At 45.1% G+C, this 19,617-nt stretch overlaps 1 protein-coding gene across 1 annotated transcript in view; it reads left to right on the plus strand.

Moving 5' to 3' along the window:
* Positions 1 to 15,119, plus strand: part of LOC142312626 (uncharacterized) — a 53,685-nt gene extending 38,566 nt beyond the window's left edge. The window contains exons 3-5 of the mRNA XM_075351622.1: positions 10,825 to 10,975; positions 11,071 to 12,062; positions 15,025 to 15,119. Of these exons, the coding sequence (XP_075207737.1) occupies positions 10,825 to 10,975; positions 11,071 to 12,062; positions 15,025 to 15,119 (1,238 nt within the window). The remainder of the gene's footprint in view (positions 1 to 10,824; positions 10,976 to 11,070; positions 12,063 to 15,024) is intronic.
* Positions 15,120 to 19,617: the final 4,498 nt, after the last annotated feature.

Below are 19,617 nucleotides of genomic sequence, written 5' to 3' on the forward strand. Positions count from 1 at the left end.
TGGCGCGCTCCCTTCGCGCTCTTTTTCAGGCACGCCCCCCTTCTTCCTGCGCTCGGCGAGGCTAATGGCGGCGGCGGTTTACAGACAGTACACAGTCTTTTAAGCACAATTCCTGCAGGCGCACAGTACCCGGTGTGACCGGGCACGAAATCCTGTTCGTGACGCCAAAAGTTGACTCGCCCACCCCAGGGCTATGGGACACCCGGTGCCGGGCCGGACTAGTCCGGTGGTAGTCAGTGGTGGCTGGGCCCGGCTCCGTGGCCCTGGTGGGTGTCAGTTGAATATGTGGCGGATGACTTTAAGTTTGTATTCGTGACGCCACCTGTGGTCTGCGGCTATTAAGCCGCCGCTGCTGTGTGAGGCCACCGGGATGATGTTATAGCAGCAATGGTGGTACTGCTCCCCACAGGTGGAGCAATGCCCAAGGTACAGTTGGTGCTTGTGGAAGTCTATGGTGCTGTGTGACTAACACGGTGCAGGGCCGACAAGCAATGAAAGAAACAGGCACAAACAGTAGTCTCTTTACCTTCTCCTCTTTTACTCGGCAGAAACTTAGTCCAGGGAGACCGTCACAGATGGTAAAGATGATCCGGCCGGCCTGGAAGTGCCTGGGGTGATCTTTGGCCAGTTGAGTATGAGGCCTACTCCTTAATCTTTCTCTGCTGTTTTAGGACACTGCACTTTAGGTTTGCAATTGCCCTCTTGCTGCTGGGACTTGTTGTTCGTCCCCTTTTCTGTGTGGTAGACTGCGCAGGCCCTCTCTGGTGCTTCTCTGCTGGAGTCCACACCAGGCCCTTGGGATGCAGTTGTACCTTCAGATTGCTTCTGGGACAGGGGGCTTGCAGCTCTCCTGCCCTCCGGATTCAGCTACCAGGGATGGATTTTATGCCCTGGCAACTACAGACTCCGATGTCCGAGTCTCTGCTGTGCCTCTCTGCTCCCCTTGCTTCACTGGGCCAAGCTATCCCAGCTCTAGGCCCCAGTTTCACAAGGCAGCACTACCCTGCGTCTGCACTCTTTCACTCCTGTCTCCAGACTAACCACTACTTCTTCCCTTCAGCCAGACTTAAGGAATCCTCCCTGAAGTTCCAGGTTCAGAGCTCCCTCTGCTGGCCGGAGGGAGAATTGTGTTGAGTGTTAACTTACTGGCCAATAGATCTCCCAATTACCTCCAGGCTCAGCATTAACCCTTTGGGAGGGCAATGCTGTTGTGGCGACCAGGTCCTGGGGCGCCACATATACGCCCGAAAATGGTGCAAAACAGAGCACACGCTGACTCTGTCTGCTCCATTACAGTCAATGGCCCCATCGGCGCATGCATCCGAAGCCCGTTTAGCAGGGGGATTTGGACGAAGGCCCCGACGGGACCAGTGAACGTAGGTAATAACACAATGTGAAAGGGCCCTAAGTGTAACAGAAGTTTATTAATAAAAATGTAGAATGCACCTTTTAATTTGTTTATTCTTTTTTTTTGCCTTGCTGAGAGCATACACTAGTGTTTTTGCTGATTCTTGGTTAACCCTTTAGTGACGGAGCTAATTTTCACCTTAATGACCAGACCAAATTTTGCAATTCTGACCAGTGTCACTTCATGAGGTTATAACTCTAGAACGCTTCAACGGATCCCGGTGATTCTGAGATTGTTTTTTCGTCACATATTGGACTTCATGTTAGTACCAAATTTAGGACAATATTTTTTGCGTTTATTTATGAAAAAAATTGAATATTGGCAAAAATTTTGAAAATTTTGCAATTTTCAACTTTTGAATTTTTATACCGTTAAACCAGAGATTTCTGTGACACAAAATAGTTAATAAATAACATTTCCCACATGTCTACTTTACATCAGCATAATTTTGGGAACAAATTTTTTTTTCGTTAGGACGTTAGAGGGGTTCAAAGTTTATCAGCGATTTCTCATTTTTACATCAAAATTTACAAAACCAGTTTTTTAGGGACCACATCACATTTGAAGTGACTTCAATAGGCCTAGATGACAGAAAATACCCAAAAGTGACACCATTATAAAAACTGCACCCCCCAAAGTACTCAAAACCACATTCAAGAAGTTTATTAACCCTTCAGGTGCTTCACATGAACAAAAGCAATGTGGAATGAAAAAAAGCAAAAATTAAATTTTACCTAAAAATGTTGCTCTAACCCAAATTTATTCACTTTTAGAAGAAATAACACAACAAAATGGACCCCAAAACTTGTTCCCCACTTTCTTATGAGCGCGCCGATACCCCACATGTGGTCAGAAACCTCTGTTTGGACAAATGGGAGGGCTCGGAACAGAAGGAGCAATATTTGAATTTTGGAAAGCAAATTTGGCTGAAATAGATTGCGGGCACCATGTTGCATTTACAGGTCCGCTAAGGTACCTAAACAGAAGAAACCCCTCACAAGTGACACCATTTTGGAAACTAGACCCCTCAAGGCTTCTATCTAGGGGTATAGTGAGCATTTTAGATCCACAGGTACTTCACAGATTTTGTTAACGTTACGTTGTCATATTGAAAATTTTAATAATTTTCTCAAAAATGTTGCTTTAGCATCAATTTTCTCACTTTTTCAAGAGGTAATTCCAAAAATTTGACCTCAAGGTTTGTTAACCACTTTTTTATGAGCGCGGTGATACCTCACATGGGGTCTGAAACCTTTGTTTGGACAAATGGGAGGGCTTGGAACGAAAGGAGCAATATTTGAATTTTGGAAAGGAAATTTGGCTGAAAAAGATTGCGGGCACCATGTCACATTTGGAGGACCCCTAAGGTACCTAAACAGCAGAAACCCCGCACAAGTGACCCCATTTTGGAAACTAGGCCCCTGAAGGAATTTATCTAGATGTTTGGTGAGTACCCTGAACCCCCAGGTGCTTCACAGAATTTTATAACGTTGAGCCATGAAAAAAAAAAAATAAATTTTACCACAAAATTGTTATTTCAACCAGGTAGCTTTTTTTTTTACAAGAGTAAAAGGAAAAAATTCAGCATAACATTTATTGTGCAATTTCTCCTGAGTTTGGCGATATCTTATATGTGGTGGAAATCAACTGTTTGGGCGCATGGCAGGGCTCGGAAGGGAAGGAGTGCCATTTGACTGCAAAATTGGCTGGAATCAATAGCGGACGCCAGGTTGCATTTGGAGAGCCCTTGAGGTGCCTAAACAGTGGCTGTCCCCCACAAGTGACTCCATTCTGGAAACAAGACACCTCAAGGCTTTTATCTAGGTGTATAGTGAGCAGTTTGAATCCACGAATACTTCACAGAATTTGATAAGCTTAGGTTGCCATATTGAAAATTTTCATTTTTTTCACAAAAATGTTGCTTCAGCATCAAATTTCTCACTTTTTCAAGAGACAACAACAAACCGTGGACCCAACAGGTTTTTATCCAATGTCTTATGAGCACAGGGATACCCCACATGTGGCCAAAAACTTCTGTTTGGATAAATTGGAGGGCTTGGAATGGAAGGAGCACCATTTGAATTCTGGAAAAGTTGAGATAAATTGCGGGCACCATGTCACATTTGCAGGGCCCCTTGGGTACCTATACATTAGAAACCCCCCACAAGTGACCCCATTTTGGAAACTGGATTTTATCCAGGAGTATAGTAAGCATTTTGAATCCACAGGTACTTCACAAAAATGTTGCTGTAGCAACAAATGTCTCACTTTTAGGCTATGTGGCCATGATCCAGCGACACGGCGTCTAGTACACAGTGTCAGCCTTCCTGCAGAGATGTGAGTGTTGTCCACGGGAGAACGCAGCTGCCCATGCCCACGATTTGGGTTCAGGCCGCTGTGGAGCTCTATGCTACCTGCAGAGAACACTCATCTCCGCAGCATAAATTGACATGCGGAGGCTTGGGAAGCTGCACCACAGGTCAGTGTATGCTGCGGAGAAGAGAAGCACAGTGGGCATGGGATCTCCAAAAATCCTTCCACTGTGCTTCTACTGCACAACGCAGCGCTATGGACGCAGGGAAAACACTCTGCGCCCAAAACGCTGCAAACCCTGATCGTGGGCACACAGCCTAAAATGCTACAATGGATGAATGGATAGATGTCAAACAAATATAACGTCCCACCCCCTGCATATTCTAAGCTGGCGCCCTTTAGTGCCTTTCATGTGGCACTAAAGGGTGCCTAGCCTTGTATTTAGCCCCCCAAAAAATTAATAATTAAAATAAACGACGTGGGGTCCCCCCTATTTTTGATAGCCAGCTAGGGTAAAGCAGACAGCTGTAGCCTGCAAACCACAGCTGACAGCTTCACCTTGGCTGGTGATCAATTTGGAGGGCTCCCCAGGCGTTTTTTTAAAAAAAAACAAAACGTGGGGTCCCCCCCAAATTAGATCACCAGCCAAGGTGAAGCGGACAGCTGGGGTCTGGTATTCTCAGGGTGGGAAGAGCCATGGTTATTGGACTCTTCCCAGCCTAAAAATAGCAGGCCACAGCCGCCCCAGAAGTGGCGCATCCATTAGATGCGCCAATCCTGGCGCTTCGCTCCAGCTCATCCCGCGCCCTGGTGCGGTGGCAGACGGGGTAATATATGGGGTTGATACCAGCTGTAATGTCACCTGGCATCAAGCCCTGGGGTTAGTGATGTCACGGCATCTGAACAGATACCCGACATTACTAACCCAGTCAAGTAATAGAAAAAAATAAAGACAAAAAAAAAATTTATTTGAAAAAAAAAACTCCCCGAAACATTCCTCTTTTACCAATTTATTGAAAATAAATAAATTTCGGTCGCTGTAATCCATTTTGGAGGTCCCACGCCGACTCTGGATCTTCTAGAATATGGGGGGCACGTTCAGGGAACGTATCCCCCATTTTCTGGAAGAGCAAGCTCTCCATGAGCAGTGTGGGTGCAGTAATCTGAGAATACTGCACTCACACTGCCCCGGTCCAACCTAGGGCAGAGTGACCTGCAGTAACCTCATTCTAGAATATGAGGGGCACGCTCACAGAACGTACCCCCCATTTTCTAGAACAGCAGTCTCTCCATGTGAGGAGTGTGACTGCAGATTACCGCACTCACCCTCCCCCGGTCCACAGTGGAGTAGCCTGTGCAGTAGCGACGTCAGCAGGATCCCTGCTTGCAGGGATCCAGCTGACAGCCGCTGTCTGCGCATGCGCCGTCAGCTTTCAAGAAGGAGGCGGCGTGCTGTGATCGCGGGGCCGGAGCAGGAGCACCAGCAGCCAGGTAACGTAAAACCGGGGGCTGGGGGCTGGGGGCTGGGGGCTGGGGGCTGGGGGCGACGGCGACGGCGGGACCTGGGGACAACTTTCTGCCGCATGTGACGTGTCACATGCGGCAGAAAGTGCAGGATGAATGCGGCCGCCATCTTCCACGCTCCGGAGGGGGGAGGGGGGAGGCGGCTCTGGAGACCAGAGGGGGCTCCGGGGACCAGAGATCTCCGGTGGACCGGAGGAGGGGTCAGGGGGAGGACATTTCCCTCCGATCTGAAATGTGTGATCATTTCAGATCGGAGGGAAATGAATGCAGAGCCGGCGGCGGCGGGAGTTTTCAGCGCGCGTCGGCGCCATCTTGGATTTTCCGGAGGGGGGGTAGGGGTGGTGGGGGGACTCTCCGGTACCGGGGGCTTTGGGGGCACTAAGGGCTCATATTTATTTCTCATCTGACATGTTTGATCACGTCAGATGAGAAATAAATCAATTTTACCGGCCATTTATTTTTTTTTAATGTTGTGATCGTATTAACGGGGTCCAAAAAAAACACCCCGATTCATAATCTTGGGGGTCTCAGCTACCTCCGGTAGCTGAAACCCCCGAGATTTTTCGTCACTGGGGGGCGCTACAAGCTTTTTCCGGCCTGACGTCTCAAGACGTCGGAACAGAATAAGTACCCTGTTTTTCCGACGTCTTGAGACGTTAGGCCGTCGCTATGGGGTTAAGGAATGCACGAATCCAGGATAATTACGCTGTTATACTGATCCAATAAACACAGTAAATCGCAGCATGCAGTGATTCTGTGACGCACTGGCCTATCAGGTCGTCACAGGACATTGTGCAATCTGCCCTTCTGCATGGTGTCCATCTCCTCCTTGGTTACGGGTCCCTGGCCTTTGGTGTTGCTAAGAACAAGCTAATGAAAACCCTAGAAGCACTCTGCACCACTCCCATTAGATACACCAATGGGAAGCCTGAAGGGAATAGGGCCGCCCACTTGGGGGGTTGGTAAGGGAGGGTCAGGAGTGTCAGGAGCAGTTCAGTTGAGTGGTGACTCTCGACAGGAGAGGTCACACGTTCGTTGGAGGAGGTTAGGAACTGGGCTGCTCAGTTACTAGGTGGCAGACGTTGGTCTGGGCCTAGTAGGAGCTGGAACCCTGGTCGCAGGGGATCGTGTCAAGGGGCATGGAACTGCCGAGAAGGGCAGCCGGCGGCCTTGAGCCATCTCCGGGCAGGGGCCAGGGCACGGCGGTGTACGTGGACCCTAGGCTGGGAAGTAGCTTCAAACGTCCTGGTAATTTACCCGACGAGGGCGAAGACTTCACGATTCGTCCTCCACCTGCTCCAAAATCGGGGTACTAGCGCAACGAGGGGGATAGGACTTTCCCAATACATAGTCCAGAAAATCCCAAGCGTGAACCCTGAGAGCAAGCTCACTCCATTAGCCATATGGGTGAGCGGGACCCGACTAGTTCTATACTACAGGGGCCATCCAGTAAAGAAAGTGCCAAGAAAAAGGTCACAGGCTAACAAGCAACACCATCGGGCACGGGAGCCCAGCGTACTCCCTCCCTGCTACAGCGGTGCTAAGAATTCCGGTTTACAAGTTGTCGGTGTCAGCGTTATTGGACTGAGTGAGTACGCAGTGACCCTTTCCTCCCCAACGGTGCTCCCCACTCACCATCACCAAGCCCCAGGGCACTTCCCCCTACCCACGGAGGGGTTAAACACCTGATTGCCCTTCCATCGTCACCGGGCGCTCCCAACAGCAGCGGTGGTATTCCACCTTACCACACACCGTGGGTGGCGACGCAAACTCTAACCACACTGGGGCAGTACAATTCACTTTCTCATGCCGAATTGGCATGAGAAATAAAGATGTGATCGGCACTGGTCCATACTATAACATTGGAGTGATGAGTGCTATCTGATGAAACTCGTCCATATTATACGGGGGTGGGTGAGCGAGCCCTAAGTGAATAAATCTGCTTCCTACTTTTTCTTTAACCCACATTTAAAGTTTAGGTGTACTAACTTTTTGGTTCATTAGGATGGGACTTCAGGTAGGGTCATCGGCTCTGTCCTGGCCGCTCCGCTGCCTCTGGTATCTCTATGTGCCTCCTTTTTCCACCCATGGCGAGGACAGTGACAGTCGTAACTTCAACCCATTCACCACCTGGCGATTTTCCGTTTTTGTTTTTTTTACCGCCTTCTTCCAGAAGCCATATTTTTTTTTTATTTTTCCATCAACAAAGCCATATGAGGGGTTGTTTTTTTTCTGGACAAGTTGTACCTTTGAAAGAAACCATTAATTTTACTGGAAAGCAGGGAAAACATTCCAAGTACAGTGAAATTGCAAAAAAAAGTGCCATTTCACAATGTTTTTTTAAACTTTTTTTCTCCACTTTTTATTCATCCAGTCGCTTGAGCTATACAGAACATGGAATCAGTATGGATGGGAAAAGAAGATCTATAGGCAGCTGAATCTCCAGCAATAAATTGAAATGCCCTTCCCAAAAATATTCAATAAGTATGGAGGCATATTAGTGATGGGCAGTCCGGCTCTTTGTGGTGTCCGGATCTGGATTCCTTGGCTCTGCTCACCAAAAAGAGCCAGCTGTTTCAGATCTTAAATGGATCCCTATGTGAACACATTAAACATGATGTTAGCGTAACCAAAACCCCGCCCACCCACTGTAAAAGCCCTCCCACTTGCAACAGGCCAATTAAGGCTAGGTTCACATTTCCGTTGTTTTGCATCAGTCACAATCCGCCGCTCTGATAAACAGCGCAATTCGTTTGGCAGATTCCGTTGTTTCCCATAGACATATATATGAGCGGCGGATTGTGACTGATGCCCTCGCGTTGCATCTTCCGCCCGACTGATCATCGTCGGGAAGCAGGAACGCAGAGAGTAACGTTTTTTGAGCAGCAGAATCCTTATGATTTTACTGTGCATGCTCTCTCTCGGCGGCCGAACGATCAGCTGATCACCCGGCAGCCGCCTTCTGTGAGCAATTAGCTGATCACCCGGCGGCCGGCTTCTGTGAGCGATCAGCTGATCTCCCGGCCGCCGGCTTCTGTGAGCGATCAGCTGATCACCCGGTGGCCAGCTTCTGTGAGCGATCAGCTGATCTCCCGGCGGCCAGCTTTTGAGAGTGATCAGCTGATCTCCCGGCCGCCGGCTTTTGAGAGCGATCAGCTGATCTCCCGGCAGCCGGCTAATAAGAGCGATCAGCTGATCACCCGGCGGCCGGCTAATGAGAGCGGTCAGCTGATTATTCACAATAGCCGGCCGCCAGGAGATCATCTGATTGCTCGCAAAAGCCGGCGTCCGGCTATTGTGAACGATCAGCTGATCGCTCTCATTAGCCGGCGGCCGGGAGATCAGCTGATCGCTCACAGAAGCCGGCCGCCGGCTATTGTGAGCGATCAGCTGATCGTTCTCTCTCTTTTTACAACGGAATCCGCTTTCTAACTCCAATTATTGTCATCTGTTGTACAACGCATCAGTCACAAGCAACGCATGTGACTGATGCAAAACAACGGAAATGTGGACCTAGCCTAAAATGTGGAGTGGGTGGGATTTTGTTCATGTGGGCGGGACTTTGGTTTATGCTCTGTGAGAGCCATTAAGAGAATTTAGTGGTGCTCACTGGTGTCCTGGCTCCCATCATTCACAACAGGGAGCCAGCTCTTTGTGTTGGATCATGCGCGACCGCCACATCACTACGGCACATACAGGCACCAGAGGGAGCGGAGAGACCAGGACAAAGCCGAAGACCCTTCCCACAGTCCCACCCCAATGCACCGTAAGCTTTATACACCCAAACTTCAAATGTGGATTAAACAACAACCGGGATGCAGATTTCTTCACTAAAGATATCCAGTAAATCAATATAACTGCTCCATTAAGGCCATACATTTACTTTAACATGCTAAATTGTAATGGCAGGTTTTCTTTAAATGCTAGTGCTTTCTTCATTATTCAATGGAATGAAAAAAATGCAAGTACAGAAAATCTGCAACATCAAAACTGATCAAAAGAAGAGGCGTAAAATTAGAATGGCTAATATTTTAGAAATGTCATGAAGAACACAAACTAAAGCTAGTCGACATTAACATTCAGAACCCATTTAATGATAGTATTATGGCTCATTTATGTATTTCCTCTCATCAGACCAGTATGTTGTATTTAGCATATTGGGCATGAGTGGAATTTAGATGCAGCATTGTTATGTGGGTGGTCTTGATACATATGCACAACTCTTTGTAAGGCCTGCGCCACACATCCGTGCCTCCGGTACGTTTTTGGCATTTTTTGCACGTACCGGAGACACGTGCTGATGTTGACATACTATTTTTAATCTAAAAAGCCTCACGTCAGTGTTTGCGCACGGAGCGTGTGTCCGTTCCGTGCGTACGTTTGTGCGTGTCGAAAAAGCGCTGACATGTCCGTTTTCCACCGGCATCACGTCCTCACGGATCCATTAAATCCTATGGGTCCGTGTTTACACGTACGTGATACGGATGGCCTCCGTATGCTATCCGTGTGGTCCGTGTCCGTGTTTTAATTAGAAAGTTTGTTACACTCTGAAATACTTTCAGGTGGCGTAGCTAACATATTTTTTTGCACAAAACTAACTGTGCATTTGCAGAAGGAGTGAGCAAGCAAGAAGTTGTAGTTCTGTGTATTGCAAGATCTATTTTGAGCAAACTTTCGTCTTCGAAATATAATAATGGCACCACGGGTGGACACGGAGAAACTTATAACAGCTGTCGAGACTCACCCACCATTATGGGATACACGTGTAGATGGTTACCATGACCGACTGACAGTTGATCGCCATTGGAATCAAGTAGCTGAGGAAGTGTACCCCAATAATGCATGGTCTAGATGTTCTCCTGCAAAGCGTGCTAAATATGGTAAGTTGTTGTATTTTTTTATAGTTATTTATTTAATATCTATATTTGGATTTGTTCATACTTTCAAACTGTGATTGTTTTGGCATAGTTATGTTGTCTTTTAGTGTAAAATCCTATGAGAAGAATTGGTCTATGTACTACTCAATATATTGAGTTCCTGTACACTTTTTTCATAGTATCACCAAACTTTCATCAGTGTCAAAAATCGAAGTATACTTAAATTTGTAATCTGACTTGGAATTCTTCATGAATTTACTTAATTAACTGATTAAACTGTCATGTTTTTTAAAATTCCCTGTTGTATTAGTCTAAATTTAGTATCACACTTGAAAATGTTGGTTTTTGTTTTTTTTTAAAATAAAATTGTTTAAAATGACATGTCAATATCATTACCTACATGTATCAAATAATATTTCGAGTAATTTATAGCCAAATGTCATTGCAAAAACACCAAATTATAATTTAAATATAGATGACAATTACTTAAAATATAATTATTCAGAAATATTATTTGGTTATGTGTGAATGTCTAAACATGTTTTTGAATGATGAATATCTAAATAAATTATATTTCATCCTAAGTATTTGACCAACATAATTGTGTTAAATTGTATATTAAATTTCGCAAACATTATTTAAATTAATGTGTGCAGAATTATGGAGAATGTTGCAAGTGACATATTTGTAAATTTTCCACAGTTGACTTGGTAAAAAGGCGTTGGCGTTCAGCCCGTGATCAGTACCGAAGGGAGTACAACCCTATGCCATCCTCATCCAGCCAAGGCCGCAAACGCAGATATGTCTACTATGAACAAATAAGCTTCCTAGCACCCATCTTAGAAGTTACACAGTAAGTTTTTTTTTTTCTGAAAAAAAAAAAAACCCTGAAGATAATTGGACAAAGATAAATGTTAAGATTGTAATATGTTTTTTCATTTCTTATAGAACGGAGGATAATCTTGACGAATCAGATGATGAACCAACAGCAGGTCCCTCTGCTACAGCCACCTCAGCATCAGAACAAGAACCTGGCAGAGAAGACATTGAAATTCCTGAGACTCAACAAGATGCAGCAACTGAATCACATGAGGGTGGGACAGAGAGTGCACAAACCAACACCCAAGGCTCTTCAACGCAACAAACAACCACACCAGCTACACAAGCAACACAAACAAATGTACTTCCACGTTTTGCACCACAACCTCTACGTGCAAGAAGAATCCGCAGACCTGAGGAAATGAGATCCTTACCGGAAATAATTGACACACGCATTATTCACATAATGAACACTTTAATTCCAGAAACAGATGCCGAGCGTTTTTGTCGCTCTTTATCAACTAGCTTAACCAAAATTCCTTCAGATAGGCAGGAACGTGTAAGAGCTGCTATGCTGACCCTACTGTCAGCTAGTCAGGCAGAACAGGAACCAGTGAGAGTGTATGAGGCCATAGAAAATTGGCGTACCATTATGCAACAACATACAGTCCCAAACACAACAGACAATCAAAATACAATTTCAACACAAACAACAATGGCAACTGTAATAGTCAATAATCCACTATTACAACAATCTGGACAACCTTCAATTGCTTCAAGTACGTTATTCCCAACACCAATTAGACAAGGGTATGTTGCAACCAATACTGGTGCCTTAAGCACAGTACAAAGTGCTACCTCTCAGCAACCCATGAACTATATGAATTTACAACCAACTCAAACTACTAGTTACTTTACTCAACCCACAAATATTGGTGGTTTACCTAATTTGTTTCCAGGTTCAACATACCCACAATCATTCATGATGCCTCATTATCCAATCTCAACTATGTTACCTACACCACACTTACAAACATCAGTCAACTATCCTCAAGGTCAACAACATACACACACACAATACCCAATTACCCATGTAGATCCACAGGTGTACTCAACCACAGGCAATGTGTTGGGACAAACCAGCATGCAACAGACTGTTCCACACACTACTGTAGCTAGTAATAGGAATGTTGTTCAGCAAACAACTGTTTCCATTCCTGAAAATACCATTTCTGAGGCCACACAAAACAACATACTCAGCAACACTCAGGTTACTTCACTAGAAGATCTTGTTGACTTGTGATGCACATTTTTGTTAATCTTAACAATCAAACAACAAATCTGATGAATGTGTCAAAATGTTAAAAAAGAGGGATTTCCAAAAATGTGCTAACTCAAAGTTGAAAAGATTTTAAAAACATGTGTGATTATACTTAGTGACGGATCACATATATGTTTTATGGCCTTTATTTTTGGAAATTTATTAACACATTTTTACCCAACCAATTTGATGGTTAGATTATTTCTAATATTCTGAAAACACAGTTTACAATTTTTTGGTCTATGACAATGTCCAACATGATAGCAACTTTATTGGCCGACATTTTTCAACATTGTAAGCAATGCACACATTTTCTTTACAATTACTCTTGTATGTAAAGTATATTTTGTATGTTATGAAGAATACCATCAAAATTTACATTTAGAAAAATTTAACACAAGATGAACAATATGTACATTTTTAATGTGGATGTGAAAAAATAACATCCTTACTTTATGGATTAATATGCTTATTCTTAATAAAAGATTCTGTTTTTGAAGAAAAGAAACATGTTTATTATTGATATTTATTAATAATATTGCATTTTTTCAATAGACGATTAACATTATTAATGTTGTAAGTTTAAAATAAGTTTCCTAAAACATGATAGTAACACAGAAATGTACATACACATACATACAACATTCAGAAAACCATGTTGCTAACAGAAATGTCAGTTTATGATTAACGCATTTGCCCTTTAATCCTAGTTTGATTTAAGCTCTTAGATGTTGAGAAAATTTAACCAAGTTCCTATAATAAAAAAAATTTATATTTTTATCAACACAAAACCATCACAATCTTAACAATCATCACTATTATTAGTATCATCAAAACAATTAAAGTAATCAGTAAATAAATTTCTAATTTGTAAACCAGATGTCACGGAATTATGAGACATAGGTTCACCTGTGGGATTAACAACATGGTTTATCTGAAATTCATCATCCACATAAGTTCCTCCTTCATGTATCCGACAGTAATTGTGAAGCACTATGGTAGCCTTGAGTACAGATGTGACAAAGGTTGGCTGCAACTGAATCGTTGTCTGATAAATGCGCCATTTGTTAGCTAAAATACCAAATGCACACTCCACATAACGTCTTGCTTTAGTTAGCCGATTATTAAAGTACTGTTTCCTGTCATCAATGGATCTCCTTGGATATGGTCGCATAACATGTTTGGATAATGCAAATCCTGCATCTGCTACCATCACATATGGTGCCAACGGTCCAGATGTACCAGGTAGGGCAACTGGAGGGGGGATCAATAATGAATTTTCTTGCAGGCGTTGGGCTAATCTTGATGAACGGAAAATACGGGCATCTGAGGCACTACCATAGGCCCCAATGTCTGCATAAATAAATCGGTATTCTGTGTCAACCAATGCCAAAATAACAACGGAAAAAAACTTATGAAAATTGAAATAACGTGACCCAGAGTTTGGTGGCTTTTTTACTCTGAAATGCTTGCCATCCAAAGCTCCTATGCAGTTAGGAAAGTCAACAGAGTCCTTGAAGCCCTTAGAGATTTTCAACCAATCTTCTCTGTTTGGCTGAGGCATCATTTGTTCTTTTAAATGTTGCCATATCATGTCGCATGTGTGACGTACTATAACGGCAATGGTTGATCGCCCCAACAAAAAATCAAAATGTAAAGCACTAAAAGATTGACCAGTCGCCAAGAATCTATGAAAACAAGACAAACAATGATTTACAATTAACACTATGTTTTTTTAAATTAAAACAATCATAAGAAAACACAAACATTGAATCAAAAATGAGATTACATCAATAAAGATCAATTACACATTTCACTGTGAAAAATAACACATTTACACAAATTACAAAAATAACAAATATATTACCTCAGAGTCACCATAAATCTCTCCTCTGGGGAAATGGAAAGCCGCATCCAAGTGTCCTGATGTTGCAAATGAGGTCGTAAAATATTTAGTAAGTAATCAAAACTCTCAACTGACAACCGGCAGTATGAAAAAAACTTATCTGGGAAATTCCGTAACTCAAAAAATAAAGTATGGAAATGACCATGCATAGGCCGCATCATCATTAGTGGATGCACCCACAATCTGGTTCTTCTTACATTATCATAATGCAACATGTGCCGTCTAACGCCAAAACGACGAGATATAATCCAACATAAAAACACTAAGGCCTCCGTGGATAATGGCATTGCCACTATTTTGTCTCAACACATAGGTGCTCCAAGGCATAATACAAGCAGGAAACAGTTTATAGTTAACTTATATTTATGTCCTAATCACATACACCTATGTGTCATTTAATTCCAAGTAATCACCATTATCTCAATGTGTGAAACATGTGAAACACGCACAAAAAACGGACTGCACACGGAACACACACTGACGTATTTCACGCACAGGAAAACGCACACACGTACACACGTATGACACACGATATGCATACGGACACCACACGGAGGGGAAAAACGGACTGCAAATACGGAACACGGACACAAAAAACGGACTACACCAAACGTACGTTTTTTACACGTGAGTGTGGCAGAGGCCTTAAGAAGGTTTCCATAGCAGTGAACCTAATGCTCTATAGAGGCATTTATCACTGAAATCAATGTAAAACGCCCAGCGATAGCATTATAGTGTTTGTAGGACTTAATTTTTTAATATTTTTGGAAGGGGCATTTCACTTTATTGCTGGAGATCCAGCTGTCTATAGATTTTCTTTTCCCATTCATGCTACTTATTCTGATCTGTTGTTCAGCTTTGATTTCTGAAACCAGATTGTGTGGGACTGTTGGGGAGAAACATGGCAAAAATATCAAATCATTAATAGAAAGGAAAAATCTGAACCTTTAGCCTAAGTTCCACAATGACTTTTCATGAGAACACAGCGAGAGACCAAAGCAGCCTGTATACTGATCATGGGCACAGGCAGATGTGGTCTACTGCGGAGGAGACTCGGGGCCCTGCAGGTCAGGACATGCCACGTCCAGGACGCAGCAGATCCTGATTGTGTGCGCATACTCTTAAGGCCCCGTCACACGCAGCGACGTGTAACGATATATCGCCGGGGTCACGGATTCCGTGACGCACATCTGGCATCGTTAGCGACGTCGTTGAGTGTGACACCAACGAGCGGCCGTTAACGATGGAAAATACTCACCATATCGTCCATCGTTGACACGTCGTTCATTTTCCAAAAATCGTTGATTGTTGAGGACGCAGGTTGTTCGTCGTTCCCGAGGCAGCACACAACGCTATGTGTGACAACTCGGAAACGACAAATTACAGCTTACCTGCGGCCGCCGGCAATGGGGAAGGAAGGAGGTGGGCGGGATGTTACGGCCGCTCATCTCCGCCCCTCCGCTTCTATTGGGTGGCCGCTTAGTGACGCCACTGTGACACCGCACGAACCGCCCCCTTAGAAAGGAGGCGGTTCGCCGGCAACAGCGACGTCGCTAGGCAGGTAAGTCCGTGTGATGGCTCCTAACGATATTGTGTGCCATGGGCAGCGATTTGCCTGTGACGCACAAATGATGGGGGCGGGTACGCTCGCTAGCGATATCGCTGCGTGTGACGGGGCCTTTAGTATCTAAAATAGAAAGGACCCAGATTAGAGTTACACCTTGACGTGGTACTGAGCACAGGTAAATTTGGCCACCTTTATGTGCTAAGTAACTCATATTTTTCAAAAAAATATTTTTAATTTTGTTTTCTTGGCAGTAATGTGTATTTATATTCCAATGTTCACCATCTACATGCTTGTTTTTCCTCCTTCCCTTTACTTGAGTGCAAGTGCTATTTTAGATATTGTATGTCTTGTTCAGTATTCACCAGTTCAGACTATGAGATTAGGAACTGCTGGCAATTTTTCTAGTTCACATACCCTCAATGTCCAAATCAAAGGGAAGTTATATCAATAAAACATTGTACAATACATACAGTAGGGGGCTGCAGCTAAGACTGTATAATGAGATGTACAGTATGCAAATATGGACCTGAAATCCTAGTGCTTCCAGAGTTCTGCTGTATACAATACAGTGGTGAAATCATCAAGATGCACTGCTGGCAGCTCCTTTTGCAAGAATGCCTCAGGATAGAGTGTGTTTTTCATGGGAGAGATCATAACATTACAGCTAGAATCCCCCCACGAGCTGAGAATGATAGAGGGAAAAACTGGTGAAAAAGAATGGGAGGATTCCAGTTCATATAATGGCTAGAAATTTTGTTAATCTTCATGGCAGCTTATTCTGAAAAGTAAACAGAAACTACATACGGTATATGTGTACTGCCCCGAGCTCGGCTGCAGCCGAGCCGCTCGGATCCGGGCTCGTTGATGGGTGACTCGAGCGTCTCCGGACCCGGGGTCACTTCGCTCTAAAAGGGTGCTGGCGCTACTTAGGGGGGTGGTAGGTAGGTGTACGGCCGGAGCTGTGTTTGAGTTCGTGACGCCACCCACGGGTTGTGGTGAAGGTGTAGACACCACCGCTGCAGTTACGGGGCACCCGGGGGAGATGGTGATGCAACAAGATGGTACCCCTCCGTGGACAGGGATGATGGCCCCGGGACCCGTGGGGGAGAGTATCTGGGGCGGTACAGGGGGGTGCGCGGCCGGATGGCACTCTTGTACTCACTGTTATTGACACACACAAGTCTCTGGTAAACAAAGTTGATGGTGGTCGGTGCCCGTAGCCGGCTGCGTCTGGTCCCCCACCCAGTTCGGTGGTCTTTGGCTTTCTCCTGCATGGTGTAGCAGACTGCCTGCTCTTCAGCAATAGGAGTCCGCTCCCCGGCTTTGTATATGTTGGAGGAGCCCGTTTGCCCGCAGACGCTGGCCCGTGGGATCTCTCTGCCTGTGCGGTGGCTTTCTATCCCCCTCGGTGGGCTGTTGTCTTCAGTCGGGACTTGGATGGGAAAGGACCTATAGTCCAGACTGCAATCAGTGAATTAACTCAGTCCAGTGGATTCTGGACCTCGTTTCAGGGTCTGAGTACCCCCCTGTGTGCTCCGGTTTCCAGTCGGTTCCCCGGGTCGGTACCGGCGGGCCACTACCCTGTCCCGGTCCACCACGGTTCCACCGAGCCGTCTTCCCGGCTCCTGCAGGCTAGGCCACCGTCTGCCTCCTAGCCAAAGGTGTTCGGGCTACGACCCTCACACCTGTCAGTCTGTTACAAGCCTGTCACACAGGTCTGTCCTCCTACACTCCACTCTCAAACTCCAGCAACTAGAAACTGCCTGTGTGTTTCCTGCCTCAGGCCCTCTGAACTCCTCGGTGGGCGTGCCAACCGCCTGGTTCCGTCCCCCTGGTGTGTCCATCAAGCACTGAGGGAGGTGACTAGGGTTTATGGTTTGGCTGGTGTGACCTTGTGTGGGACTGGTGTTGTGCGGGGGCGCTATCTGTGACTACCTGTCCAGGGTCTAGTCCAGGGTGTCACACTTGCTTTACATCTGCCTAACATAGTTAAGCAATGCAACACACTGGAACTGCAAAAACTCGGCACTGGAGCTTATAGCTAAAAATCGAGGCACCTTACAAGCAGAAAGTATATAAGTTGCTTATGTTGCTAATTAAAGCACAATCTTCAGCAATTTTTTTTTTTTTAGCAAGATTAAATCTGTATATTCTTCTGTTCAAATGATTTTTATTAGGTTTTGTAGTTAACAAATCTTGAAATCATGTGTTAGAAATTTAAGGACATATAGATAGTAATATCAAGTCTCTCTCTCTGTCTCTCTCGCCCGGATTCCGGATCGGATCTTGGACTCCCTTGTCAATTCGCCACTGATCCGCCGGACCCGGATTATTGGCAATCCGCTCAACTCTACTCATGACGTCCTGGTAATATGTGTTTTTTATCATGAGCAGCTGGAATCCATTTTTTATTTCTCCTTCAGTACCAAAGTCAAATTCTTCTTGCAGCTGCTGTAGTCTGAAAATGTTTTGGTACGGTTTGTTCCTTGTCCCATACACACGGCACACAATACAGACAGCAGATTGCAACCGCTGCCTTCCTGACTGCAATGAGCACGGTAAATAATGGCTCCTGGGTCCCAGCAGGGTACAAGCGAGAGGCACATAAGCTTTTATGGGGAAAGTTTACTGGTCTCCTTGGGGCCATTAGCAGTGAAGTCAAGCTTCTTCTCTAGATATCATTATTATAAGTATCTGGTTGACATGGAAGAGTAATTATCCTGAACTTTCCAATTAGTTTTTTGTTGCCAGCGGCTGAATTCCTGAGGATATATATGATGAACATCTTGAGAAATATACGCGTCCCATAAGTGCCTATAAGTTCTGACCTCTAGTTGTTTTATGCTTTTTTGGGGCTTTTTTGTCGATGTACAATTAAAATTTGCCCTTGAACATTTGCTGATAATACAGAATGTTACAGGCTTGAAATGTGGGATAGCGGCATGGCGTTATTCCATGGCCATGAAATCACGGTTTGCACTTATAGAAATGTCAAAACAGTTCAGAGGTCCGATATATCGCACAACGGGGCACATTTACCAATTTCTAATTCATTGACAGTGAAAATGTTGATTACACAGTCTTAAAATTTATCAAAGTTGGGCGCATGCGCGGCTTCTGATAAGGGAGGACGTCCTCATGTGAGCTCCGCACCCCGGGCCAAATCTCACCCGATTTCAGCACCTTACCGGACCTGTGGACGATAAGCCATTAGAGCCACTGCACCGGTTCATGACCCGACCGTGAAGAGGGGGCGCCTCAAGCCGGAAAGACAGCACTATCCCCGAATTTCTCCAGGCAGAGTCAGCCCCAGGCCCATTCAAGATGGCGCTGACGACAAGCACACAGGAAAGAGAGGAGGCGGGAGCAGAGCGAGAGGTGAGACAGAATGCAGCAGCTGCTTCAGCCCCACAGTTAATGGCATCAGAGGAGCTGCTGCAGTCGATAAAAGCCACATTTAGAGCTGAATTGACAGCAGCCATGGAACCCTTCACAGCCCAGTTGCAGGACATTGCACATAGAGCTGCAGCCCTGGAGCAAAAAATGCATGACGCAGCAGAGGCGCTGGAGGAAGACAGAGGGTATCTGCAAGAGCATGAATCCAGACTGGAGATGTTGGAACTAAAATGTGAAGACCTAGAGAATAGGACCAGAAGGGGAAACACAAGGATCAGAGGTATGCCTGAGACATGCACTAATTTAAAAGAAATGGTGGTTAACCTTTTCAAGGCCCTCCAGCCACAGACTGACCCTAAGCAATTGGACATTATCCGGATTCATAGAGCCCTGAATCGTCCAGCTCAAGATTCTGTCCCCAGAGACATTATTCTCAAGCTACGTTGGGAAGATTCCAGGGATTTAATACTTTCGGCTGCTAGGAAT

The sequence above is a fragment of the Anomaloglossus baeobatrachus genome, chromosome 5 (genome assembly GCF_048569485.1).
Source record: "Anomaloglossus baeobatrachus isolate aAnoBae1 chromosome 5, aAnoBae1.hap1, whole genome shotgun sequence".
NCBI classification, from domain to species: domain Eukaryota; kingdom Metazoa; phylum Chordata; class Amphibia; order Anura; family Aromobatidae; genus Anomaloglossus; species Anomaloglossus baeobatrachus.